This window comes from Penicillium vulpinum (genome assembly GCF_028829585.1).
Source record: "Penicillium vulpinum strain IBT 29486 chromosome Unknown utg000003l_segment0_segment0, whole genome shotgun sequence".
Taxonomy (NCBI): domain Eukaryota; kingdom Fungi; phylum Ascomycota; class Eurotiomycetes; order Eurotiales; family Aspergillaceae; genus Penicillium; species Penicillium vulpinum.
Window position 1 is genome coordinate 2,282,858 of NW_026643243.1, and position 24,884 is coordinate 2,307,741.

General features: G+C 47.2%; 10 protein-coding genes across 10 annotated transcripts; 5 read left to right on the forward strand and 5 right to left on the reverse strand.

Moving 5' to 3' along the window:
* Positions 1 to 823: 823 nt before the first annotated feature.
* N7479_005982 (aspartate aminotransferase family protein) lies at positions 824 to 2,215 on the forward strand (the record flags this gene model as incomplete). The annotated part of the gene is made up of 1 exon (XM_057253678.1): positions 824 to 2,215. The coding sequence occupies one exon, from the start codon at positions 824 to 826 to the stop codon at positions 2,213 to 2,215; it is 1,392 nt and encodes a 463-aa protein (XP_057107540.1).
* A 1,081-nt stretch (positions 2,216 to 3,296) lies between these two features.
* Positions 3,297 to 5,703, forward strand: N7479_005983 (GMC family oxidoreductase; the record flags this gene model as incomplete). The annotated part of the gene is made up of 7 exons (XM_057253679.1): positions 3,297 to 3,525; positions 3,578 to 3,703; positions 3,763 to 4,006; positions 4,060 to 4,522; positions 4,576 to 4,647; positions 4,704 to 5,073; positions 5,129 to 5,703. The coding sequence occupies 7 exons, from the start codon at positions 3,297 to 3,299 to the stop codon at positions 5,701 to 5,703; spliced, it is 2,079 nt and encodes a 692-aa protein (XP_057107541.1).
* Positions 5,704 to 5,943: 240 nt separating this feature from the next.
* On the reverse strand, positions 5,944 to 7,147 carry N7479_005984 (CaiB/BaiF CoA transferase family protein; the record flags this gene model as incomplete). The annotated part of the gene is made up of 2 exons (XM_057253680.1): positions 5,944 to 7,025; positions 7,096 to 7,147. 2 exons carry the CDS (start codon positions 7,145 to 7,147, stop codon positions 5,944 to 5,946), a joined length of 1,134 nt encoding a protein of 377 aa, XP_057107542.1.
* Positions 7,148 to 8,688: 1,541 nt separating this feature from the next.
* On the forward strand, positions 8,689 to 9,339 carry N7479_005985 (RidA family protein; the record flags this gene model as incomplete). Its single annotated transcript, XM_057253681.1, has 4 exons — positions 8,689 to 8,812; positions 8,873 to 8,886; positions 8,950 to 9,120; positions 9,175 to 9,339. 4 exons carry the CDS (start codon positions 8,689 to 8,691, stop codon positions 9,337 to 9,339), a joined length of 474 nt encoding a protein of 157 aa, XP_057107543.1.
* A 999-nt stretch (positions 9,340 to 10,338) lies between these two features.
* N7479_005986 (uncharacterized protein) lies at positions 10,339 to 11,659 on the reverse strand (the record flags this gene model as incomplete). The annotated part of the gene is made up of 2 exons (XM_057253682.1): positions 10,339 to 11,205; positions 11,264 to 11,659. 2 exons carry the CDS (start codon positions 11,657 to 11,659, stop codon positions 10,339 to 10,341), a joined length of 1,263 nt encoding a protein of 420 aa, XP_057107544.1.
* Positions 11,660 to 13,329: 1,670 nt separating this feature from the next.
* Positions 13,330 to 15,042, forward strand: N7479_005987 (putative MFS drug efflux transporter; the record flags this gene model as incomplete). Its single annotated transcript, XM_057253683.1, has 1 exon — positions 13,330 to 15,042. One exon carries the CDS (start codon positions 13,330 to 13,332, stop codon positions 15,040 to 15,042), a length of 1,713 nt encoding a protein of 570 aa, XP_057107545.1.
* A 493-nt stretch (positions 15,043 to 15,535) lies between these two features.
* On the reverse strand, positions 15,536 to 17,351 carry N7479_005988 (cytochrome P450; the record flags this gene model as incomplete). The annotated part of the gene is made up of 2 exons (XM_057253684.1): positions 15,536 to 16,225; positions 16,323 to 17,351. The coding sequence occupies 2 exons, from the start codon at positions 17,349 to 17,351 to the stop codon at positions 15,536 to 15,538; spliced, it is 1,719 nt and encodes a 572-aa protein (XP_057107546.1).
* An 832-nt stretch (positions 17,352 to 18,183) lies between these two features.
* N7479_005989 (fungal specific transcription factor domain-containing protein) lies at positions 18,184 to 20,120 on the reverse strand (the record flags this gene model as incomplete). The annotated part of the gene is made up of 4 exons (XM_057253685.1): positions 18,184 to 19,171; positions 19,240 to 19,710; positions 19,794 to 19,942; positions 20,022 to 20,120. The coding sequence occupies 4 exons, from the start codon at positions 20,118 to 20,120 to the stop codon at positions 18,184 to 18,186; spliced, it is 1,707 nt and encodes a 568-aa protein (XP_057107547.1).
* Positions 20,121 to 22,244: 2,124 nt separating this feature from the next.
* Positions 22,245 to 22,500, forward strand: N7479_005990 (uncharacterized protein; the record flags this gene model as incomplete). Its single annotated transcript, XM_057253686.1, is given in 2 exon segments — positions 22,245 to 22,311; positions 22,328 to 22,500. The coding sequence occupies 2 exon segments, from the start codon at positions 22,245 to 22,247 to the stop codon at positions 22,498 to 22,500; spliced, it is 240 nt and encodes a 79-aa protein (XP_057107548.1).
* Positions 22,501 to 23,215: 715 nt separating this feature from the next.
* Positions 23,216 to 24,738, reverse strand: N7479_005991 (S-adenosyl-L-methionine-dependent methyltransferase; the record flags this gene model as incomplete). Its single annotated transcript, XM_057253687.1, has 4 exons — positions 23,216 to 23,701; positions 23,780 to 23,889; positions 23,940 to 24,121; positions 24,218 to 24,738. 4 exons carry the CDS (start codon positions 24,736 to 24,738, stop codon positions 23,216 to 23,218), a joined length of 1,299 nt encoding a protein of 432 aa, XP_057107549.1.
* Positions 24,739 to 24,884: the final 146 nt, after the last annotated feature.

A 24,884-nucleotide genomic window follows, 5' to 3' on the forward strand; every position in this document is an offset into this window, starting at 1 on the left:
ATGGTAATTTTGATCCCTTATACTTCTTGTCTCAAGAAAAAAGCCCGAGAAACAGTTCGTGTGCCCTTTAACCCGACATTCGGCCTCACATTCAATGCGCATCGCTTCCTTGTGAATCTTTGGTCACATCGGGACAGTCGACTTTGCGCCAGTCAAGAAATTCGGCTTAGAGTCTGTATGCAGACCTGCAACGGTCGCAGAATTCCGAATAGGCTGCGCCCTCGGGGATGTGGTCCAGTAGGAACTACATAGCTACGCATGAAGCAAAACCTCTAGTTCAGCGCTTGGTGGAACTATCAGATATACTATTGGAGCGTGTGTCTATGAATATGGTGCTAGTCTACTCTAATGATATTTTGCTGGGCGCTCATACATCATACGTAAACCTGACCTTTGCCCTCTTTCTTTGTTTCAATATACATACCATACCACTGGAAGAGTTCTTTCTCATCTATATGAGGAGTAGTACTATAGTGAATTAAAATGGAGCGCCATGATCCAGTCTTAGAAACCAACTTCTATTCTATTCGGGTTCATTAGAACCCGATTTTGCTGTACAAAGTGGTTCGCAGCAGAGCAAAATCTTTTGAATTATTTGATTGGTGCGGAGTCTTCAGTTGGGGCGGGATGCCTGTTGGCCGCGGAACCGCGGCCAAGATAGTATGAATGAGGAGAAGGCAGTCTATCCCTGTAAGTGGCGCGTTAATGAGGGGAAGCAATAAAGCCGATAACAAACTTAAGGAGGCCGGGACTCCCGCTCGGAGATTAGAAGTATTAAGACAGATTCGTGGAATCACCCTACTGGTCATCAGCAGGTCTCAACATGGCACCTGGAACCACCACGGAAGACTCCGCGGTCGCAATTGTGCCCCCAAAGAATGACAAGCCAATTTTGTATAGCGATGTCAATCAAGAAGAGCTTCAAGCCAAAGCATCGAAGTACCTCCTCAACTATGGCACCAAATTCAACAAAGACGTGATCTGTGGCAGCAGAGGACTCTACGTATATACAGCGTCCGGACACAAAGTGCTAGACTTTACTTCCGGCCAAATGTCGTGCCTACTCGGCCACGGACACCCCGAAATTGTGCAGACAATCACCGACCACGCAGGGTCCCTAGACCACCTCTTCTCAGGCATGGCATCTCCCCCAGTGATCAGCCTAGGCGGACGTCTCTGCAATCTCTTACCAACCGGCCTTGACAAGGCCTTCTTCCTCTCCACCGGCGGCGAGAGCAACGAGGCAGCGATAAAAATGGCCAAGGTATACACTGGGAAATTTGAAATCGTCGGACTGGGCGGTAGCTGGCACGGCGTGACAGCGCAAGCACTGGGCGCACAATACCACTTCGGTCGCAAAGGCCAAGGCCCGCTAATGCCGGGCATGTTGATGCTCCCGCCACCAAACGCATACCGCTCTATCTTCCGGCGCCCTGACGGATCCTACGACTGGGAAGCTGAGATGGAGTACGGCTGGCGTATGATCGATATGCAATCGTGCGGATCGCTGGCGGCTTGTATCGTGGAGTGTATCCAGTCGTCGGCTGGCATGCATGTCCTACCGCCTGGTTATCTCGCAGCTCTAAAACGGGAGTGCGAAAAGCGAGGAATGCTCTTGATCGTCGACGAAGCACAGACGGGTGTCGGCCGGTGCGGAGACTTAATGGCTATCAACCACGAAAACGTCATTCCTGATATCCTCACCCTCAGCAAGACGCTAGGGAATGGCCTACCGCTCAGCGCTGTCGTTACAAGTGCTGAGATTGAGCGCGTGTGCGTCGAGCGGGACTTCTGCTTTTACACAACTCATGTTAATGACCCGTTGCCTGCTGCTGTGGGTGATAAAGTACTTGAGATTGTTGTTCGTGACGGGCTAGTTGAGCACTCTCGAGCTATGGGTAAAGTACTTCATGACCGCCTGAACGCGCTGAAGGAAAAATATGGTTGCATCGGAGATGTCCGTGGTCGCGGACTTATGGCAGGGGTTGAGATTGTTGAGGATCGCGAAAGCAAGACGCCGGCGCTGGATTTGGGTAAGGCGATTGGAGACCGGGCTTATGATTTAGGCTTGTGGGCCAATCTCAGTAGTCATCCTAGCTTCGGGGGCGCCTTTCGCATAGCCCCGCCGATAACTATTACCGAGGACGAACTGCTTAGTGGCTTGGAAATACTGGAAGAGGCATTTGCTACGACCCCTGGCACTATGCCTGCATGATCTCACTGGGTTGAGGAATTAGGTGGATTGAAATATTCGTGCAACCAATGTATGACTACGCAGTTTTTCTCTGTCCCACCTCTTAGGTATCCTTTGTGGCAATCAATAGTTTCTTCAAAATGGATTGAAGTTCATTGTAAAAATGTATAATTTTAGCGAGGTGGCTAATCACAGGGTGTGGCGAGTTCGGATACTCCGTAACGGAAAGTAAATAACTTCCAGCTCTAGGCCTCCACTATCACCAAATATAACAATATGATATCATTCTGAATGACTTCATATACTGTGTAGACTAAATTACTCAATTCATAACAAGCAATTCGCGATCAGGATCGATCGGTCCCTGTTTCGTCATATCAGTGTTTCATGTCCATGGAAATCTAGACACTGTTACGGGGCTTCGGTCTAAATTTTTCAATCGCTTTATCGTGGCTGGCTACTGATTGCGGATTATAATTGCGATCATCTAAATATCAACCTATCAGAATGGTTTACCAGAATCCACCTGTAGTGGATACTTGTGAGTGGAGATAGTCTCAGTCAAATTATTGGCCATTTGATCCTTGGTTGATGCATAGCAACCATGCAGTCATCAGCATGTTGGAGATCCCAAATTGATGTGTTGTCTGCGGAAACGTAATCGTAGAGACTTATTGATATTGGGCTGAAAGTAACGAACTCAAATTGACCGCGAACTACGAAGTATACGTCGTTGGATTTGAATAGCAAATAAAATGCCTTACATAATTCAGGAACAAAGAAAAAGGATCCATGGTACAAGGACGGGTAGAAAGAGCAGTTCCAAGGAAAAACAAAGTTTATCAATTGGAAAAAAGGCCATGTGGAGCAACAGGAACCAAGATCTCATTTGTTGGACCCAATTATTGACCCACTCATCTAACGCAATTGAGACTTGAGAATGTCCTTATCGGGGATCATCGTGCGTAAAATTGAGAATTCCCAAAGCTCCCAAGGGTTCCAAACGTGTTGCTCCACACAGCCTTCAGCCTGCTGAAATGGAATTTTTATATGTGGGATCTGCCCTTCCAACCCCCGAACATCTGCGTCGCGATCCCTAACAATGCGACCTGGTCTGTCCGCTACCCAGATCGTAGGCGCAAGCCTAGTCGCCAACCACTTTGCCAGTGCATTATCACCAAGCACAAAGATCGACGATTCTTACGACTTTGTGATTGTGGGAGGAGGTCAAGCTGGACTCGTCTTGGGCGCTCGTCTTTCGGAGGATAAAAATCATACCGTGCTTGTTCTTGAGTCGGGCGGCGATGGCGATGAATTTCGGAATCGCATAGGTATATTCAATTATTCGCTGTGGAGTCAGGGACATTGCTAACTCTCATACAGATACACCGGCATTTTCATATTTCGATTCTTTATGGCCAACGCCTTTGAATTGGGATTTCGACACCGTTGCCCAGCCCAATGCGGACGACCGCAAGATTAACTGGCCTCGTGGCAAGGTCCTTGGAGGTTGGCACAACTTTCCTATTCTAAAGGACAAATAGTGGGAAATTAACACAGAGAGATAGGCAGTTCTGCGATCAACGGCTTGTACATGACACGTCCGGGTGAAGATGAAATCAATGCCTGGAAAGACATGCTGGGAGATATGGACGGTGCAGATAACTGGTCGTGGGAGTCATTCTACTCTGCTTTGAAAAAAAGCGAGACTTTCACTCCTCCAACCGATGATGTGGTTGATGAGGCTAGAATCACCTGGAATGCAACGCATCACGGCACTAACGGGCCGATCCACGCAACATACCCGGACTAGTATGCGGAATCTTACTCTCTGGAACTGACTCATAAAGCTAACATGTTCCTAGCACATTCCCCGAAGTTGGCGATTGGTTAACGTCACTGGAGAGTATTGGCATTGGCATTTCTGATAGAATGTACGGAGGTGAAAGCTGGGGCGCTGATGTCTCAACATCCTGCATCAACCCTTCAAATTGGACACGGTCATACAGTCGTTCCGGTTATCTCGATCCGCTTCCAGACCGGGGCAACTACGATGTATTGGCGAACGCGCATGTGACTCGGCTTATTTTCGAAGATTCTACATCTTCCGATAAGAAAACAGCGAGTGCTGTTGAATACACAAATGATAAGGGATCAACGAAACTGAAGGTTAAGGTTAAGAAAGAAGTCATCCTGGCGGGTGGCTCTGTTGGCAGCCCCGCTGTATTGCTTTACAGTGGCGTTGGCCCGAAGGATGTCCTCTCCAACGCCGGTGTTGACCTTGTCTCTGAACTTCCTGGTGTCGGTCAGCACCTTCAAGACCATTTTGTAGGTGTACTTCTTATTAATGAGATGAGCATGCGACTAATTTGGTTGCACAGAGTGCCACAGTGAAATGGAGCTCGAATGTGGACACCGCAGGTTCCATCTTTTACCATAACGGCAAGGATAAGGTGCGTCTTGTGTATCCTCCATCAACCAAAGCAACGCCATATGCTAATTCCCGCAGAATAATCCTAAATTCCTCACATACATTGATTCAGCCGTTGCCTACGTGAACGCCACCGCTATCTACGGCAACAAAGTCGATGAGTACGAGTCGAAATTCCTCGCCTCAATCGACAAGTACGTACCGAAAACAACTTACGATGATGGCGTCGTCACCGGCTACAAAGCAATCTGTAACACGACAGCATCGAAGATTTTCAACAGCCCAACAGGCCAAATCGAGCTCCTGTTCATGAACAGCGATGGAAATGGCGATATCGGTATCACAGCCGCCCTTCAACATCCACTCAGCCATGGCCGTATCTACATCAACTCCTCGAACCCAATGGACTATCCAATCATCGACCCGAATTACTTCGATAACCCAGCCGGTATGTACCTGCTCCAATAAACCAATCAAAAGCTTCCATACTGACGAAAACGCAGACTCTGAGCTCCTCCTCGCAGGTATCAAAATGGCCCGCCAAATAGGCGAAACCTCGCCAATGAGCAAAAGCCTCGTAACCGAAACCTCCCCAGGCTCGAGCGTCCAGACCGATGACGAGTGGGTAGCATGGTTACGCAAGGAAGCTAGCACAGAATTCCATCCGTCCTCGTCGTGCGCAATGCTACCTGAGGAACAGGGCGGCGTGGTCGACGCCAAACTGCGCGTTTACGGCCTTGCAAATGTGCGCGTTGCAGATGCCAGCGTCATCCCCATCTCTTTGTCTACCCACTTGATGTCCTCGACATATGGCGTGGCTGAGCAAGCGAGCGATATCATTCGGGAATACCACAACGTACCAACGGAGGTCAAGCCGGCTTTCAGTTCATCTAGTTCGGCCATTTCTTCCATTCCATCTACTTCTACGGCTGTCACCAACGTGGTTGCCGCGAAGAAGAGTGGTAGTCCGAAGGGCGATGGTAGTCCCGTTGAGAATAGTGGTGCTGCTTTGTCGCTCGTGTGGACTACTCTTCTTGTTTCTGTACATGTTGTTATTGGATATGGCGTGTTTGCATAGTTTGCTGTTTGCATTCGGTGGTAATGTTAATATTTCATGCTGGTTGAAACATGGCGTTGGCAGTTATTTATGAAGTTCAATGTCTGCGCTTTGTTAGAAATCTCCGGAGAAGGGATTGGAAAGAGTTTCATTGTATTGTTACATGCATGTATGCCTCACTAGATAGAGTCCGGTTACATATCCCAAATCACCTCAAACATCCATTCCAGACTAGTACATATCCCCGTGTCAAAGACATCCTCAAATTTTCGACTTCCCATTCACTGATACCAAGGCCCCATCCCCTCTAATCACAAAATCTTTGCCCTCCTCCCACCCAAACCACTCCCTAAGTGTATCAACCCCCCCATCCCCAGGCAAAAGTCCGCCACCCGACCAACCACCCTGATCTGCCTGAATCGGCGCTGCAGGTGTACTAACCAGATGCACCATAGGCCGCTGCTCATACCCATCCTCTTCAAGCTCCCCCTGCTCCAGAACCGGCGTAGCACAAGCATCCGTGCCATCGAAAACAGCCTCCCATTCCTTGCGCGTCTTCTCCTTGAATGTCCTGGTAAAGATCTCCCTCAACTTCGGCCACTGCTTCCGATCCTCCCTTTCAGGAAGGTCCTTAATATCAAACCCTAGTCCCCGCACGAGCGCGGCATAAAACTGCGGCTCCAACGCACCGACAGCAAAATACCGTCCGGAATCCTTAGTCTCATACGTATCATAGTACGGACATCCACTATCGAGCATATTCTCTCCACGCGGCTCCGCCCACATATGAGTCTTCCTCGCCAGTCGCGGGAACGTAGCAAGATACGCGGAGCCATCTACCATATTCGCCTCGACGACCTGGCCACGGCCCGTATGGGAGCGGGAGATGAGTGCGAGCAGGATTCCCTGGAAACAGACGGCGCCGCCACCGGCAAAATCGCCGAGAATGTTACCTGGGGCGAAGGGTTTTTCATTTGCGCGGCCGAGCATAGACAATACGCCTGAGACGGCGATGTAGTTGATGTCGTGGCCGGCCATGTCTTTGTATTTTCCGTCCCGGCGGAAGCCGGTCATGCGGGCGATGATCAGGCGGGGGTTGAGCTTTAGGAGGACATCTGTTGGGGAGAGGCCGAGGCGTTCGAGGACGCCGGGCCGGAAAGGATCTATGAGGATGTCGGCGTTTGTGAGGAGTCGGAGCAGGATGCTTAGGGAGTCTTTGTTGCGTAGGTCGAGGGTTATGGACGTTTTGTTGCGGGTTAGTTGGTCGGCGGTTGCGGAATTGGGTCGGTCTATGCGGAGGACTGAGGCGCCATAGTCCGCTAGCAGGAGGCCTGCGAATGGACCTGAGTAGTTGTTAGTTGTGATGATGATGATGATGGGTTTTTTTGGGGGTGGTTTTTTTTTATTGCGTACCTGGAGCTAAGCCTGCTAGCTCGATGACTTTGATTCCTTTCAATGGTGACATTTTTTTATTTTGTCGTGATACTAGAACAATTGAAGTTGAAAAGTGAGGCTGTTAAATAATTCTCCGAAGCCGAGGTCCGTGGATATCAGATTGCGGGGAAATAAATGCACAAATTAGACTTGGCTCCACGCATAATATCATCCAGGCCAACTTCTTGTCCGAGCTTTCTTACATTCACTTCTTGCAAACTTGCCTGTGTGTTATAATGCCTGGCAACAATTCAACTATACTTAATGTTGATGCATGTATCCATCATTGTTGGAGAGGTGGGGAAGAGAGCTCCAAAAAGCCTTCTAACAGGAAATCCAAAGAACCATCTTATAAATTGTAATCACAAAGGAATGCAATAAGTATCTAGGGAGAGGTACAGGACGTCAAATTGATATCGTATTGGGGATGGTCGCCCGGCCATATTTCTATTAATCAGAACGATCAGAGCGTCAGGCATCTTCTTCTGGATATGGCAACTACTCTGGAAGAATTCGTTCAATTGGAGCCCCTATGTGACAAAGCAGTCCAATCCCCAACGGAAGTTTCACCTGAGGAGAAACATCGACTACTGGAATAACCTCCTCGGCACATTATTGAAGGACTTGATTGAAAATGCCGCAGCCGCTCCGATCTCCTTGACATACCCAGACTGTCGTCTTGTTCGAACGTATTCTTCTTGTTAACAGATGAGGCTCGGCTATCATACGGCACAAATGGCCCAGATCAATATTACGGACATATATGGGCAATCCTGACTAGTCTTTGTTGGAAGCTGATGAGGATGGGTATGAAGGTCGGCTTAAAATCAGCGCAACCCGAGTCTTTTGGCATTTCTTCGAGTTCATGTTGACGGAGAATTTCTCACTGAGGTACATTTGACGTGACTTTCATCAAGTCAACTCTAGTAAAGCATACCCCAAGTGCTTTTTGGAACCGACTGCTTGGCATTTCACGAATCTTGATAGGCCTACCTAGCCATGGGTATAGCCTAACCAAGTGTTTTTCTCAATCTGCATCTACCTGCTACCTACTCCGTATATACATATACCCTCGGTGCCCTGATGATTATACAATGAAACTCCGAAATAAAGAAAGGGAACACATAAATTGTAGTGGAGGACGAGATTCCCCACTACAATATATAATCCGTTTACCGTCGATGGTTTACTACAATTTCATGCATACGAAGTGGGTTCATAGTGTTGATATATCTCGCAATCCACATAGTAATGATCCTGGGGCGCTCTCATTTGCAGGCCGGTTATCGGATCCCCTGGGGCCGCCCCATTGCCCTGGGCTAATTGAGGTGGCTGACCTCGTATACATACATTGCGGGGAAGCTAACTTAAGAACAAAGTCCCGTGCCACTCTGCAAGACCCTGATAGGTCCAGGGTCATTCTTGCATTGCGCCCCAAACAAAAACGGGTGTGCCCAAACACGTGAATTGTTTCTTTTATCAGCCGCATCACTACGGGTTAGACATACCCTATTCACATATTCAGATCTCATATTTGATTCCACTTCTCTTTACATTTGTCCCAAACTAGCCATGCAGTCCACATCTGGAGAGTCTGCGCAGTGCGCCATGTTAGAAGATGAGCATCCTCCAGAGTATCATACGATCCAGCCCAGGGCTGTCATTGAATGCATACGGACTTCATCTGCTCCTCTACGTAAGCCTACATGAGTCTCTATGGCTAATTTTTAGATATCACTAATGCGATTTTCTTCAGCGCCAAGCGGCTCCGTAAGAGAAATTCTTCCTGTCGCCCCTCATTTCGCCTATCTAACCATTCATGACCCATAACAGTCCCAGGCATTCAAAGTCAACGGAATGATCTATGTAGCAGCCCAGGTAGCGGCGCTGCCTCGTGGCGGGATGGCTATCGGAGAAACTGCCGCCGTGGAACGGATTTTCCTTAATCTAGAGGCGATTCTGAAGGCGGCGGGTTCTAGCTTTGACAGGGTTGTTAAAACTACGGTAGGATTTGATTCGTGAGTATTGAATGCTTTGAAGCTAAACATAAATGTTCAGGTTTATTTTTCAGAATATGTTCATGGGAAAAAGAAATTTGAGGATCACTACAATCGGGTGTTTCCGTTTGCACCGCCACGAACTACTGTTGTGGTTCCCGGGTTTTCTCACAATACTCCAGCCCCCTACTCGGAGATACAGGTGGAGCTTATAGCGGTGGAGTGACAATTCTTGTGCTCTTTTTTTTTTTTTTTACATTGTTTCGGGGCTCTTTCTTTCTAGTCAATTTACTTGTATAATTCTTATCACCTTGCATCTTTCTCCGGACTGCGGAGTAACATGTCGGTGTATAAAGACCAGGACATACCAGAACTCCCGGTCAAGACCATGATAGGCATTGCATCCAAGGCACACACTAGGTCGGATGTCAATCGGACTGGCTTAGTAAGGCTCTGCAACAACAGGGTAATCTCTAGTTACTTACTTTGGGGCTCTCCGTCTATAAGGATAAATGGCACAGCTTTCTGCATAATTCCCTCACTACGCCGCATATGCAGCCACCCCATTGTTTGTGTTATTCTCTCCACATGGCCAGTCCTAGGTCTCCCGTCATGTAGTTCGCGCTTCAAGGGCTTCTGTCTCATGCATCTAGAAACTTGGCTCATATCCTCAGTCCCAGTCCTTTAGTTTTTTGTTCTTTTCTTTTTGCAGATCGCTCGTATTAGGGCGGCTATTGGTTTCTTTTAACGACTTGGTTCAGCAACAGCGGCAAGAATCGGAACGGCTATAGATAGATTGCCTAATCCCGTATTTAAGAGCTAGCTTCCCTTTTGTGGATTTCCAAAATACTGTATGTGGATTCTGTGGGAGTTGTTCTGTCAACCAGGCCCGCTGCCAAAACCCTGATAAGGAAGGTTGCCAGTGCTATAAATGATAGCTTTGGGGTTTGAGAAATTTAGCATTTTCGCTTTTAAGCTTAACGCTATTTGAATTCGCTTATGTTAGTAAAGGACTTCTACAGTCCTTGCCTTTCCTTATCCATATTTTTCGCTTTCCAATACACTCACTCATACTTCCTTGCGCCATGCTTCACGATCTACTATCCTCTGATAATATACTCACAACAATGCCAAGAAGTTTATTGCAAGATAAAGAGTTATCTCATCGAATTTATTTCAAAGATGGAAGTATATTCAACTATCAACGCCAGATACAATAAAACATTCACCCAAATATATACTCCCCCCACCCCTTCTTCCACGTCCTCCCAAACCGATGATTGACACACGCACTATGATGACCAAACCCTCCCGCCTGACTATGTCTCTGCCCATTCCCCCAAACACTAATCGGCAAGACACACAGTCCACCCATTGATTTATTCGGGGCAGCCTCACCAGCCTGAATGCAGACAGGATCACTGAGTCTATGAAACGGAGCCCACGTAACCCGTTTATTCAACTTCCCAGTTACATTATGGGCGAGATCCCCTATATCCACATCCGCTTTGATAGACTGTTCAATGAACGGATGTGTCTCAGGAAGCGAAGAGGAAAGTGTATCAAGAATAGCATCTGTGAAGACATCAGGCCCGGTAACTCCCAATATAGCCTTCTCGTCGTACGTAAGACTAGGAAAGAAACTTTTATGTTCCCTATTGTATTGTCTAGTATGCGATAAGACCCGCACGATGGTTTCACGGAGAAGCGGACTGAACCGTCGCGGCGCATACATGGTATACTGGATCAGTCCGTAGCTCCTTGTCCAGTGCCAGTCGCGCATGTATTGTGGTGAAGCATATGGCTCGTCGACTTCAATTCCGACAACGAGCGATACATCAGGATGGGCGTATTTGGTGTATCCGTCGGGTGTGGGTGCAAAGAAGGGCTCTAGGGCCGGACAGTTCTTGATTGTTCGAGCGGGGAAGACATCTATGTCTGCGTAGAAGCCTCCGTAGTACCAGAGAAGGAGGTATCTGAGGAGGTCCGCTCGGAGGATGCTGTGAGGGTAGGATTTGTAAACAGTTGCAATTTCGGGGATGGAGGATAGTTCACTTTCGACAAATTCAAGGGCCATTTCATCAGTGGCTAACTTTGGGATTTTTAGTGGATGTCAAGCAAGTAATGTAGCATCCAGTCAGAGTACTTACATTATATGCCCATTCTCTATTTTTATGTCGAAATATTATTGAGTCATCCCCCCTGTGCCTTTGATCTTTCGCTATCTGCCAGATTCTATCTTGAGGTATGTTGCTTTCGTGACTTTGTGCCAATACAGCCTTTTCAATCCTGTCCAGGGCATTTGATAGCTGCTTTTCATATTCAACATCCGGATCTTTTCGAAAGGGAGAGCGGAAAAGAAATTGTGCCGTATCCTCTATTTGATGCTCTGGGGGTGGTCGATCTGCGCGAGTATTATTTTGGGTGGCAGGGGGACCTGGAAGGTGATAAAAGATGAACCATATGAAGATAATAAATAGTATACAAGATCGACGGCGAGTAAATAGACGTCTAAATGTCTGGACTGTGGTATTTTCAAGGCTCATAGTGGTAGTGAAAATGGAAACCGCAGAGAACAAATGGCTAGTTGAAGGCTGATTCGACAAAGATTAGAATTACTGTCAACTCATTGAAGAAATCACATATAGAGCAATATTAAAGATAGTATTTGGAGTGACAGGCATGAAATATGGCAAAGGAGAGAAAGTCAAGGGAAGGAGGACAATAGCAAGCAAACAATAGGAAGGCTGTACTCCGTACAGAGTATCAGGTCAAGGATTGAGTATATGACGGAAGCCCTTGTTTCATGCGGGCTTTGACATAATTTCGAGATCAAAGCCTCGAGTTTGCCTCTAGTTTCCTTTGAATGTCCACAAATTCGCTTTGCGGTCCAGTTCTTTGTTTGACAGTGGCCCACTTCGGGTCGATCCTCCAAAGCTAGACAAGGATAGCCCTGTTGCGAGTCAATAGTGCACACTTCGCATTGATAATTCGAAAAGGGGCAACTTTTTAGTCGGGAAATATCTTTGGAAGCAAAACAGGCCGCTGTAGGGAGTAAAAACATTACAGTTAGAGTATGCTGGAATAGTAGCGGATGAGAATTGTCTCGAATGACGGTACCGTCTTACATGCACCATGTCGACCAAAATTGGAAATTGGAAAAATAAAACGTTGAGCGTGAGTATTTAAGAGAAGAGATCTAAGTGCCGACGAGAAATCATCCCAGATGATCGTGGGAATGCCACCTGCAAGTTTGTGATGCATTATGTCTTGTCTATACGATCTCGATGAATTGCTTCCTGATTGGGTACACCTGTCTCACAAGTGGGGCAAGTGGCCAAAGTGGAAGGAGGTTGCTATCTGTCGGAATGTACAGAAGCTATGGATATACAATATAGAGAGCAATATAACGTATTATGCTATATAATTGACTGACTCTGGGAGGGAAAGAGGAGAGAGAAAACTAGAGAGGGAGCAAACTATCTACTGGTACAGTCCCATGACTGGAGTCATGTGGTCACGTGACCCATTACATTTGCACTGTTATCGTGTGGGGTTACAAGCTGTGATTCTCGCGACGTCAAATTGGGATGGCAGTCATTAGTCAAAGCTTTTTCACAAAGATCTCCAAAATCCCGCTCGTTTGTCAGATTCTTTTTGATTTGAACTTATAAAAACCGGGGGGCTTCCTGGGTATGGATTTACAGCCGATAATTCACGGGCGAAGTATTATAAATCTGGGCCGAAAAATGTCGGCCGAAGAAAGTAGCTTAAACATCCGGCTGAGTAAAACAGCAAAGCCTATCACAAAGGGATCTAGACCGGATTAAGTTAGGCTTTGTTTGATGATCAGCAATCCCATTTACTATAGTTCTGCTCAGTGCAAAGGTGGTTGTTAGGAATTAAAAATATTCCTTACAAATCAATTCAAAGCTTCAATATCTATCCTCATGACCTGATCTTGGTGGACTTGTCATTAAGAACACTCTTCTCTCTGAGAAAATAGCTGCTATAAGGAACTTCTGCCTCGAAGGTATCAATTTCTAACAATATTCACGGCTTTAGAAGAGCTTCACTTTCCGCCGTTTTGGCCCTCTACCTCCCTCCGCTCCTTACTATCGCGATTTCCAGGCGATAAAAACCCAATCCCGTTCCAATTACAGGTCGAAACTACACCTATCTCACCTGAAACTGGACTTGTCTTATAGTCGCTGCGATGGTAGTCCTTGATAACACCCACGAGGGATTGGATGGAAGGAATCTGGAAGAGAAAAGGGTGGACGAGTCAGGATCTACTAGTCGTGCAGAAGACAGTTACGATGATGAAAGACCGACAGCAGCAAATGACAATCCTCCCCCTGCCGAGCCAGAGGCCCCGCCACGGGACATCAATGGCTGGAAGTGGTATTTGACCCTGGCGTCTATTCTAGCATCGACATTTCTCTATGCGCTTGACGCGACAGTTGTCGCCGATCTCCAACCAGTGATTGTTGGTGATCTCGGTGGTGTCACAAAGCTTTCATGGCTCAGCGTTGCGTTCCTGCTGAGCGCAACGGCTACGAACTTGATTTGGGGCCGTGTGTATAGTCACTTCAATGCAAAGTGGTTCTATATCTTCCATGTGGCTCTATTCGAAGTCGGCTCTGCAATCTGTGGTGCAGCCCCCTCTATGAATGTCATGATCCTCGGTCGCGCCATTGCCGGCGTCGGCGGATCCGGTCTGTACGTGGGCTGTATGACGCTCATTGCGATGACTACAACTATATCTGAGCGCCCAGTTTACATCTCCTGTACTGGATTGTCATGGGGTCTGGGAATTGTGCTGGGCCCGGTGATTGGCGGCGCTTTCAGCGAATCCTCGGTGGGTTGGCGATGGGCGTTTTATATCAACCTTTTTATCGGCGCTGTCTGTGCACCTTTCTACCTCTTCCTGATCCCCAACAAAGATCCTCGACCGGGTGCTTCTCTCAAAGAGCGGGCTGTTGAGCTTGATTATCCAGGTATTATCCTTCAATGTGGAGCTTTGACTACATTGATTCTGGCCATCAATCTGGGGGGCATCACCTACCCGTGGAACTCTGGTCGCATTATTGCTATGTTTGTTGTTATGGGAGTCTTGTTTATTGCTCTGGGTTTCCAGCAGGCCTGGGCAATTGGTACCTCCCCGGCTCGTCGCATCATTCCGGTGCAATTTTTCCGATCGAAAGTCGTTCTCACCCTCTTCGCTGCCTGCGCATCAGGGGGCGCATGCGCCTTCGTCCCTATCTATATGGTTCCTCTCTTTTTCCAATTCACGCGCAACGACGTTCCGCTCGATGCCGGTGTGCGGCTTCTCCCATTTGTGGTATTTATGGTGGTATTTGTTTTTATCAACGGCAACCTGATGGCAAGACTGGGCTACTACATGCCCTGGTACTTAGTGGGTGGCCTGCTGGTCGTGCTCGGTTCAGCCCTCATGTACACCGTTCGTCAAGATACTTCACAGAGCTGGGTTTACGGCTCTAGCGTTCCGCTGGGTGTTGGCGTTGGCATGTTTCTGCAGGCTTCATTCTCCGTGACACAAGCCGTCGTTTCACTCGAAAACATTGCGCCAGCCGTTGGGTTCATGACCCTGGCGCAGTTCGCGGGAATCACTATCTCTCTTGCCATTGCCAACGCTGTTCTTTTGAATGGATGTCTTGACAAAATTGAGGCTATTCTGCCCAACGTACCTTCGTCCCAAATTCAAGCTGCCATCCTAGGTGCCCAATCAGACCTTGTAAGGGATCTGTCCCCGGCACTCAAGACTCGCGTGCTTGATGCTATTGTCTCTGCCATTGGCGACACTTACATTCTTACCATTGCCGGTGGTGCTCTTGTGGCTGTATTGAGTTTGCTGCTGCCTCGCACTAAGTTGTTCGGTGTAGCGAGTGGCGTTCATGCGGCATGAGACAGTTTATTGGCTGATGGCACCTAGACTCCAAAAAGACTTGTTTGTTTCCCATTGAATTCCCTTCAACTTCTTCAACTACATCCGAGTTATAATTCTTGGCTTTAGTGATTGTCCTTCTGGCTGTGGTACTTTTTTAACTTCTTAATTCTTTTTCATGGTTTTGTCTCGGGTACTAGATTTTCAAAGAATGAGAAATTAGACTTGATTTGAAAGAAAACACCTTGAATATTACAGACTTGTGTTGCTACTAGTAGTATATTGATTGAAACTGTAGTTCCTGATTGAAAGCATCGTAATCTAGAGATGTTACCCGTTTGGTCTAGTTACTTTAGTCACAAGAGCCCCAGATCAACGCACACCAGAAGATTCGAGGTACTCAGATCTTGCTATTTCAACTACAGTGACAACGCGTCATAATTTGAGACCTGCCGAATTCAAAGTTCAACACTTGGTTCACCTATGGATATCCACTTCCTTCACTCTGCATCTTCTATTTCCTACTCTTCAGCCTCAAGAAACATTGATCCGCCCTGTGAACAATGCCATAGCTCGCCTTCGGTGCAGCCAGAGCCGCAGAAACCGGGAGAAGATCGAAGTTCCAAATAATAAGGGTTACTACCATGCGCATCTCTAAGTATGCGAGTCGACGACCCCAACAGCTGCGCGGACCCAAGCCAAAGGCAATCTGAGGAGCTGCGTTTGCGTTGAATTCAACCTCATCCTCCCCAGAGCTTGATTTCTTGTACTCGAGCCAACGCTCTGGGTTGAATACTGTCAGGTCGCGTTCATCCCAGGTATTCGCCTTGGTGGTTTTGCCACGCAGCTTTTCGTCGACAGAAAGCGACGGTGCATGGAATCCTGGCCCGTTGGCGATCATAACAATATTGGTGCCTTTGGGAATATGATGGCCGAAAACTTCAGTATCACGAACGGCTTGTCGCGCTACACTTGTCGCGTGCAACCGAAGAGCCTCTTCCAATACACCTTCGAGGTATGGAACTCGCGTTTTGTTCAGCTCTGCTAGTGAAGGAGGGCGCTTTTCTGCGTGGGCATCCGCATATGTAGAAAACAGCGCCTCTCGTAGCTTGGTTTGAATCTCCGGGTAGCGGGTCATGTAGATAAAAGACCAAGCAAGAGTGGTGCTGGTTGTATGTAGACCGGCAATAAATTGCGCAGCAATCTGGAAGAAGACGCATTAGAATTTGAGTAGAAATTGACTGGTACCTGGATGTAACAAGGGTTTTAGGAGGTGGATAAGGAAAGTAAGCATATCTCACCTCTTCCATCATGGTAGTATTTTCGTAGTCCGGGTTTCGACCCTGCTTTTCAGCAGCCTTCGTTTCACGCATTAACATATATTCAATCGCAGTTTTGGTTTCCCCTGTCGCACGAAATCTAGCTAGGGCACTCTGCACTTGTTCCCGGACAACGCGTCTCTTTATAGCTGTGACGTTTCTATACCGAGGCGTCTGACGCAGCCACCACATAGTAAATCTTGGTGACATGGACTTGGTCACTTTATCAATTGCATCTACCGTATCATAGAGCGCGCTGATGAACATATGGTGTTTTCCTTCTGGGAATTCCACCTCTCCAAGGGCGCCAACTTTAACAGTTGAAGGGTCAAGCTTGGAGGCAGCCTCGACTTGAGGGCCAAGGGCAGTATGCTCAAAATGCCGATCGAAAACAAAAGAAAGCATACCATCGAGGGCGCTATGATTCAAGTCTTCGTTGGCGTCAAAGGGCCGGTCATTTGCTAGGCGAGCCTTTTCTTGCCAAAAGTTCACCAGATGAAGCGAGTTGTCGTACATGACTGGGCTAACGATATTATTCAGGAAGCTCGGACTCATGAGGTCCTGCAACCATGCTCGAGTTGTCTTCCAGACTGAGCCAACCTTCATACGGGCATGGAAGTCATCCAATGGGCCCAAGCCGTCAGTGATAAAGTTGGAACGGTCAAACTCCGGCCGTCGTATCATGATATCCTGAGCCTCAGCTGAGTCGGCGAGGAGCACCCAGGGCTTAGAAAATGGCTCCACGAAGACCTGACATAGTGGGGCTTGTAGTTGATAGACTTGCTTGGCCAGCCAGACATTGAGCTCTCTGCTAACGCTGACCTCTTTTATCATGTCGGGGGCATCTCCTAACAGTTTCCATGCGGATTTCTTGTTGTATGGAATCCCCGGGATCGGGTGAGGCATCATCCTCCAGTATAATGCGAGGAATGTCGTAAGCACGGCAAGAATACTCCATGGGATTGAAGCTAGACTACCACTGACTGATTGAACTGTTTCTGAAAGTGCCATCGTGGTGATTTTCGAAGGGAAGATTGAATGGAAAAGGAATTAGAGACGGGATTGGTGTGCAAACTCCAGATACTTATTCCCATTCAGAAGGTCCAGATAGGACAAGGCTCTGAGGCCCTGGATGAAGACACTCTCATCAATTCATTGCAGCTGAGTTCCTCCCTGCCCGAAAAGGCTTCCAACCAAGGACGGCCGGTGCACCGACACATCAACGTTTTTCCCATGGCCGAAACCCCTTCAGTATACACCTAAGTCAATAGGATGCGCCGAAAAACTTCGGCCGAAGATGCTGACGAATCTGTCAACCCCCTGTGGCCTCAGCCCTGGAGCCCCGAGCGCCACGAAACCGTAGTCATCGCTAAACTCCCGTCGCAGCCAATGCTACAGGTGGAGTGAAGTTCTGATTAACATCTCTATATCGTTATCAAGCTATCTCGTGTCATTACCTAGAAAGAGCTACCCTATTGTCGGGAATATCGAGATATGGGCCCTGCGTGCCAAAACGTCCTTGTCAGCACCACCCTTACTCCTCCACGCTTCGATGCAAGACGACTGGTGAATACGAGAACTTCCAACTCGTAGAAATACGAGGGGTGTGCTCAAATCAGGAACACTATTTTGATGCTCAGTTCACGACAAAATGAGTTTGGCTTCTGCTTTTTTGAAGAAAAAGAAAATATCAACTGGACTTAGGACATGGTAGGTAAGAAACAGGTACTAAATTGAAAATAGCCCTTGATTTATGAGTTCTCGCAAGACTTTTATAGTGAAATGGGAATAAACTCGCGCGGTGAAGAGTTCTTGAGAGCCACAACAGACAAGATCATAGACCTCAGATATTTGATGCCAAAGCATCCCAGTTTATATTCATATCAACATCAAAGGCCGCCATCGAGGCTATCTCTGCTAGAGAGACTGCGGGGTCCGACTCTGAATATTCTGGCAAATGAATTTCAGCCGAACCTCCCCCTATTTGAGAGAAAGCTCCGTCGTCTGGCTTGGAAGGGTTTTCCATTCGCGAGGCGCTAGTGGGCTTTTTGGCGACTTTGCCGATCAGCTTGCCAAGGCTTTGTGCTCCCACATCTGCCATATTGCTGACCTCCGATAACATTTTTAGGAGTTTCAGTGCATCTCGTATAGCATCCATGCAGTCCGCCCATGTTAAGTTTACCATCCCGGCAGAAAGAGGATCCATCTTGGTAATCCTTGAACTGCGGTTTTCCACATCTCCCAGGAAGCTTTGATCCATGCATAATGATACCAGAAGCACTGCAGCTTCGAAAGTGGGTTGAATGATCCCTGTGTACCGTGTTTGAGAACCTCCGATCAGGGAATGCAGTCTGGATACCCCTTGCAGAACATTGAGTGCAGCAACTGCTAGAGCCTTTCGCTGTAATGAGAGCAAGATTTGCTTGTACTCGGGAAGATGGCTCGCATCCAGCAAAATGGCTGGCCGGAAATTGTAACAAAGAGACTCAAATATTGATATGAATAAAATCTCTCTTTGCTTTGCAAGCATCGGAAGTCGTTCATCCCACTGCTTGTTTGGCTGGAGAGCAAAAGCGAGTGGCAGCGTGGTCAGAAAATTACCACAAAAGCTTTCATATCTCTCTTGGGCGAGGATCATATCATAAGTAGACCCTAATGTTGGACCCATACTCCTCCAGAAATTGGCCAGGCGAACCTGAAGGATGCGCTCAGTGAATTCTTCGAGGCCATGGGCTTCATTGATATCGGAGCCAAGGTGCATCCGTGGCATATTCTCCGGCTCTATCCCACTAGGTATAGTAGGGATACGGTCCAATTGTCGTGATAAATAGCTGCAAGGTCAGCATATGCTATTGATCAGAGGTGCCACGGCAAGAAATATATATCCGTGGCCACTCACCTGTCCCATATATAAAGATTGCAGAAGATCCTCCGGCGAGTTTCTTTCTCTAACTCACTCATATCCGAAATGTCTGGAGAAACATCTTGATCTGCCCCAATCCTTTGAGCAACCTCTATCGCGGACCGGAGTGCATCTCGAAAATCCTTCATAAAGCCCTGACACTTGGCCTTTAACCCAACAAAGACCAAGTGTTGTACGCGAAGAAGACTTCCTTTGGGATTAAGACGGAGACATATTTCTGCGAGACTGTTAGCAGCTTCGTCGCACGAGTGGCGAATATCCGCCAGTGATATATCCCGGATCCTTTCAATAGTACATGACGGAGAGGGGAGATATTCAGATGTATAAGAACATATTCTCAAAATGAGAACCGCGAACTCAATCTCAAAGAGAGATGATGGAGTTTCGACGATCCGCCAGCGTTGGTATTCGTCTAGAATCCATGGGAGATGAACAAGCTGATCCATCCTAGACATCACAAACGGAGTTGGTTAGATAAGGAATTCCTGGTATAGTTTTTGGGGTTTCTGTATATTGTCTGCGGTACTTACCAGTTCACTTCGCGCACGAAATATTTCACCAAGAAGTCCAAGATTGGCCGATCAGGAATCTTGTCTAGAGATTGGTGAATCTCCGAATCATATTGACTCGACGGTGCTTGACGGTTGCGATTTTGGTCCTCTCCATCCCATCGATCCACCTATTGATAAGATATAAAACCGTTGGAATAATGCTCCACATCAAACCTTCTCAGGTTATGGACTCATGAATGGACTTACCATCCGCACAAGAGCTATCGTGTTGCTTTGACTGTCTTCAGAATAGCCGAAGACATCCGTCAGAGACGAAGGCATGGCACTGCATGTCGGACTCCTCATATTTTCTAGCTCTGAAATGGTGTCGAAAGAGAAGAGGTTCACGTTTCTATTTTGGGGGCTCCTTTGATCATATTCATTGTGGCGGTTGCGGGTTTGCAATAGCGGGTTAGAAGGGGGTTGGGTGTCTTCCGATGGATAGTATGCGCAGTCTTCCGGGCGACGGCGGCGAGTGCAGTGGTTACAGGGGTATTGACGATTACACTGAACACGTTAGAGGGCTTGTCCTGGGATTCCTATCAAGATCACGTTGGTTCTTTCACGAATACCTTTTGCTTTCTGGTGTAGCAAGGAATGCAAGAGGATACCTTGCGTTTTCGCGAGGGCTGCATCATGGGAGCAAAAGCTGGTACCTATGGGAATCTACCGGCCTCAGTCCCTTTGATCTGAAGATCCTGTGCTGTCGAGTCCCTGAAGTCGTGATGTTGGTAGGAAATAGGAGGGGGTCGATGTCCCGACCCCCGTCCTTTGTGCTCACATCATCGATCCCCCTCGATGATCTGTCGCCATTGTGGAAAAAAAAAATACCGCCATTGTTACCACTAGACCATAACAAAAACCAAGTTCCCTGTTTAGGGCCTAAGGGGGGCCGTATCCCAGTCTGACACATCTCCCAGGGGATGCCGACTTGTCGGGATTCCCTATCATCATCAACCATGTGTGTATGGTAGTGAGGGTGTGTATGTGAGTCGTACGTTCTGATTGGTTCGGGTATATGACTCGGCGACCGCTTACACTTTTCTGCCATTTGCCTCGCCAAAATATTTAATTATATTTGCTATTTAAATCAACATACTAGGCTTTCCCGTCAACTAATTTACTTCTACTCTTTCAGATGAATTGGTAGTAACAATACATATAACTTCCCTTTTTTTGAACTTCATCCGATTAGATTTTATCATATAGACCTGGGTTTTTCCAAAGTTCTCTTACTTTTATACCGCCTTTTCTTTCTGCCGGACGTATACTGTGTTGACCTATAGAGCAGAGCCTTATATTAGTGGCCTACTCTCTTATAAGGTACTCGGCCTTTCCACTTGTAATATATGTACATACTAGTTAGTGTTTGGGCGGTTATGTCACATCCCCTTTTAGTTCCAATCGACCATTTCGGCATCGTATGATAGGCTCGTACAAGGGGGAGTGAACCTATTCATTTTGTGCACTCTCGGGTTCGAACCTACGACTAGTATTCTCAGGCGACTGAAAAGGCGGGACATAAAATATAGCCAATAATATCCATAGAATCTCAGTAATCACGTGGACGACAGGTGTCAAAAACCATTGTAAAATCCAAGGGAGCTAAACCTAATCAGGTAGCCTTGGCATTTATATACATAGTAAAACAATCCAAAATCCTTCTGAACTGCCGTTCTGTAAAAAGTGAGGTACATTTTAACGGGGTTTGACTGTAGTACATAAAAAATTGCTGGCGCCCAAAATCGTATCTAAACCGTCGGGGTTCTGTAAAAATTGGGGTACATTTCATCGGGGAGTCTCCACGGTAATACCACTAACTAGTACTAGTGATTATTACTAATGAGATTGTTAGTAGGTATGGATGGATGCAGCTCACAGCTTTTTTTGGATATAACTCTATTTATTCATTTGAATACCATATTTATTACTTGTGGCGTGCATGGAGTGACGTCTCTTCTGTCGGGCCGACAGTGTACACGTGGTCTATACGTGGTCTGTGCTATGGATAGCCATATCAGCACTCGTAGCCTGATCTTGTTAATCATGTACTATAGTATTCCGTATTTATAGTCAATTTGCCCGCCCACCCTCCTCCGCCAGTCCCTCAGGGGTCAGCGGGGTTTTATACAACTCCGGAGAACTTCCCACCTCAGAAGAGGGCCCCATTGTTCGCCTCAAAATACGATATAGGGGACCTCGGTCTAGAGGTTTCCTTTCACCTCTCTGACGTATCTTCTTGGTGTGACACTTCTACTCTAGTGCTTACAGCCAACCTTCTCTCAATGCATATCCGGAACGAATCAAAGGCTGGCCCCGAAGGAATACTTGGTTGATAAGCTGTTGGACTTTTGTCAAATTGAAACAGAAACGGAAGGAACGCGCATGGCGCGTTCGGGCTTAGAACTACACACAAGGACAACTCGGGACATGAAACGGACCCCACGCTTAGAAGAATTAACGGCCGAGTTGCACCAATTGAACGGAGGACTAAGAGGTCACTACATATATAGTGGTTCTGGCTCCCGCTTCCACCCGGACGGCCCCATCGGAGGCTTCCGTGATGGGTACCCACGCGGACGGCCCCATCGGAGGCGTCCGTGATGGGTACCCCAAGGTGCAAGCCCTGGAATCGCCTATTGAAGGATATGCCAAGTCGATCAAGAAGAAACTTTGCAATTGTTGAAACGGAACGAGATAGAATGTAGTGGTATTGAGAAGAAAGTAAGCTGGAGCGTGAGAAGGAAGCTATCTAAACACAAGTCGAGCTAGTCCCGATATGGCTACAGGTCATCAAGGAGTTACACTGCTGCATCTGCTAGCACATTGGCATTGAAACCCGAGACCAGGCCTTTCTTCAAAAAGAATTACCCAATACAACATATAAATTTAAAGATATGTATACCGGTATCAGGTGTAAGGCCTGTCAACCGGGTAAGATACAGTGACTGTATAGTATAGATACTGGAGGAGGGAACACAATGTATCGAAGTGTACCAAGTCTAAGTCTTACAGAAGTAAGACGGATCTAGGGGAATCCCTGACTATAGGTAAAACCATCTACTGTAAACTGTTGATATAGAGATCATATGATAAACCCCGCACGATAAGATCACGACATCTGGCTGATAACATATCAGATAAGTAAGATTATCTGTCTTCCGCACGACCCTGTAATAGGTCTGAGTCGAACTGGGCCTATACTGGGTCTGGGCTGGGCTCTGGGTCCAGACCTTCGACCCAAAATGGGTTATGCGGAAGACTAGGCAATTATAGAAGGAAATAAAGGGCAGGGAAGGCTGATCTATTTCTCTAGCTGAAGGAGCTAAACGTCTAGCCGAGCTTTCAATATAGAAGACAATCGTAATCCAAACACCAATTTAGCTAGAAGGATTTGTTGCTCAGGAAAGTTCCTGGCGCTTCAAATAGACCTCGAGGAGACCCATCAATCCTTCCGGGTAGAAGTTGCGAATTTCATACCGTTCATCTGCCTCCTTCAACAGTGTCGCGAATTCAGACTGGGTTCGTAGCTTTCCACCAAAGCCTACGAGCATTATAAGGTCTATCTGGCGCAAGCCCCGCTCGAAATCCCGTGTCAATGTCCCCTGTGGCGGCAAGACTAAATCATTTATAAGTAGTGGGGTAGTGGACTCCGAACGCTCAAGCCCCGGCACTAACGAGCGGAACATAGTGATAACGTCGCGATCACTCCAGTTCAATGCACATGCACGTAAGATGAATGCCGCGGCACCACCAACCGGCTGTGGGTCGAAAAAGCTGTGCTGCATGAAAGAGACCCGGTCTCTAGTTTCATCAGTCAGGAGCGACTGCCCAGCCGTATGCATATCGGCTGAGTCTTGAACAATAAACTTGAGGTCAGGGAAGCTCTTTTAACGATATTAGATTAGTTAAATTTCATAGCACGTCATTCGGAGATCTTCTCCTTTTCCTTTTGAGTTTCTTACCTGGGCCAGAGTGATGGAGACCTTGCCACTTCCACCGCCGACATCCACTACAGTGCCCTTGAGCTCATGCCATGGAAATGCTTCTTTGAGGGCATTGATGTTGAGATTCACTTATGATGGATCAGAAAAGCAAACCACTGAGGGGAATCGATGAACATACATTTTGCCCATCCAGCCATGGCTTTGGCAAAGCGAATGGATCGTCGAGTATCCTTTTCATAAAATTGGAAGATCGGAATGCCATGCAGTGTCGAAAAAGGGGTAAGGGCGCTGTCATACTCGAGCGGCGATGCCTTCACATTATCAGCAGTGGCCGAGGCAGCCTTCAGCATTTCGTCCAGGCTATTACACGAATCAAAATGTCAGTACGAGATAGATATCAATCATCCAAAGCTCTCATAGCAGGTAGTATTCAAAAAAAAAAATGGGTAGACATACCTATAATGCAGTGTTGAACGAATCTCTTCGTCCACGTGCAGGAGATAAGAACTGGGGTTGTGCGCAATAAACCCCGGGGCTGGCTCTTGGAAAATGAATACTGTGATCAAAAGACGGACAATACGGCATGTCCGATCAAAATCAACACCAGCCTTTTCTGCCAAGGCCTCAATTGAGATTTGACCTTCGAGGGGAACGATCTCGAAGAATCCAAACTCTAGAGCCACTTGGACTGCTGCAAGCTCGTATCCCTGGCAGCAAAGCTCACGGAAGTGGCGCTTTGGACCTTCAACAAGGTAATTGAGATCTTCAAGAGATCTCTTGAGTTTTCCGTATAGCACAGCATATTCGACTGTGTCGGGGTACCCAGCAGAAGTAGCTGAAGAGGAGGGTTGGTCATATCCGTTGGCTTGTAGGTACTCCGTAATGTCTTTGGTCTTTTGAGTTATCTGCTCGGCGAGTGCAAGGATACTAGCTTTGTCAACTCTCTCAACATGCGTTTCATTAGAATTGTGTGACATGGTTGGATCTTTGGGTCTTTTGGGAACTGGAAATGATGTCTGGAGTACCGAGGAACAGAGGAGAAAGCAGCATCCAACCAACTCTATATAGATGTTCCTAGATCAAACCACGACTTTATACATGGAATGTACCAATTGATCATAGC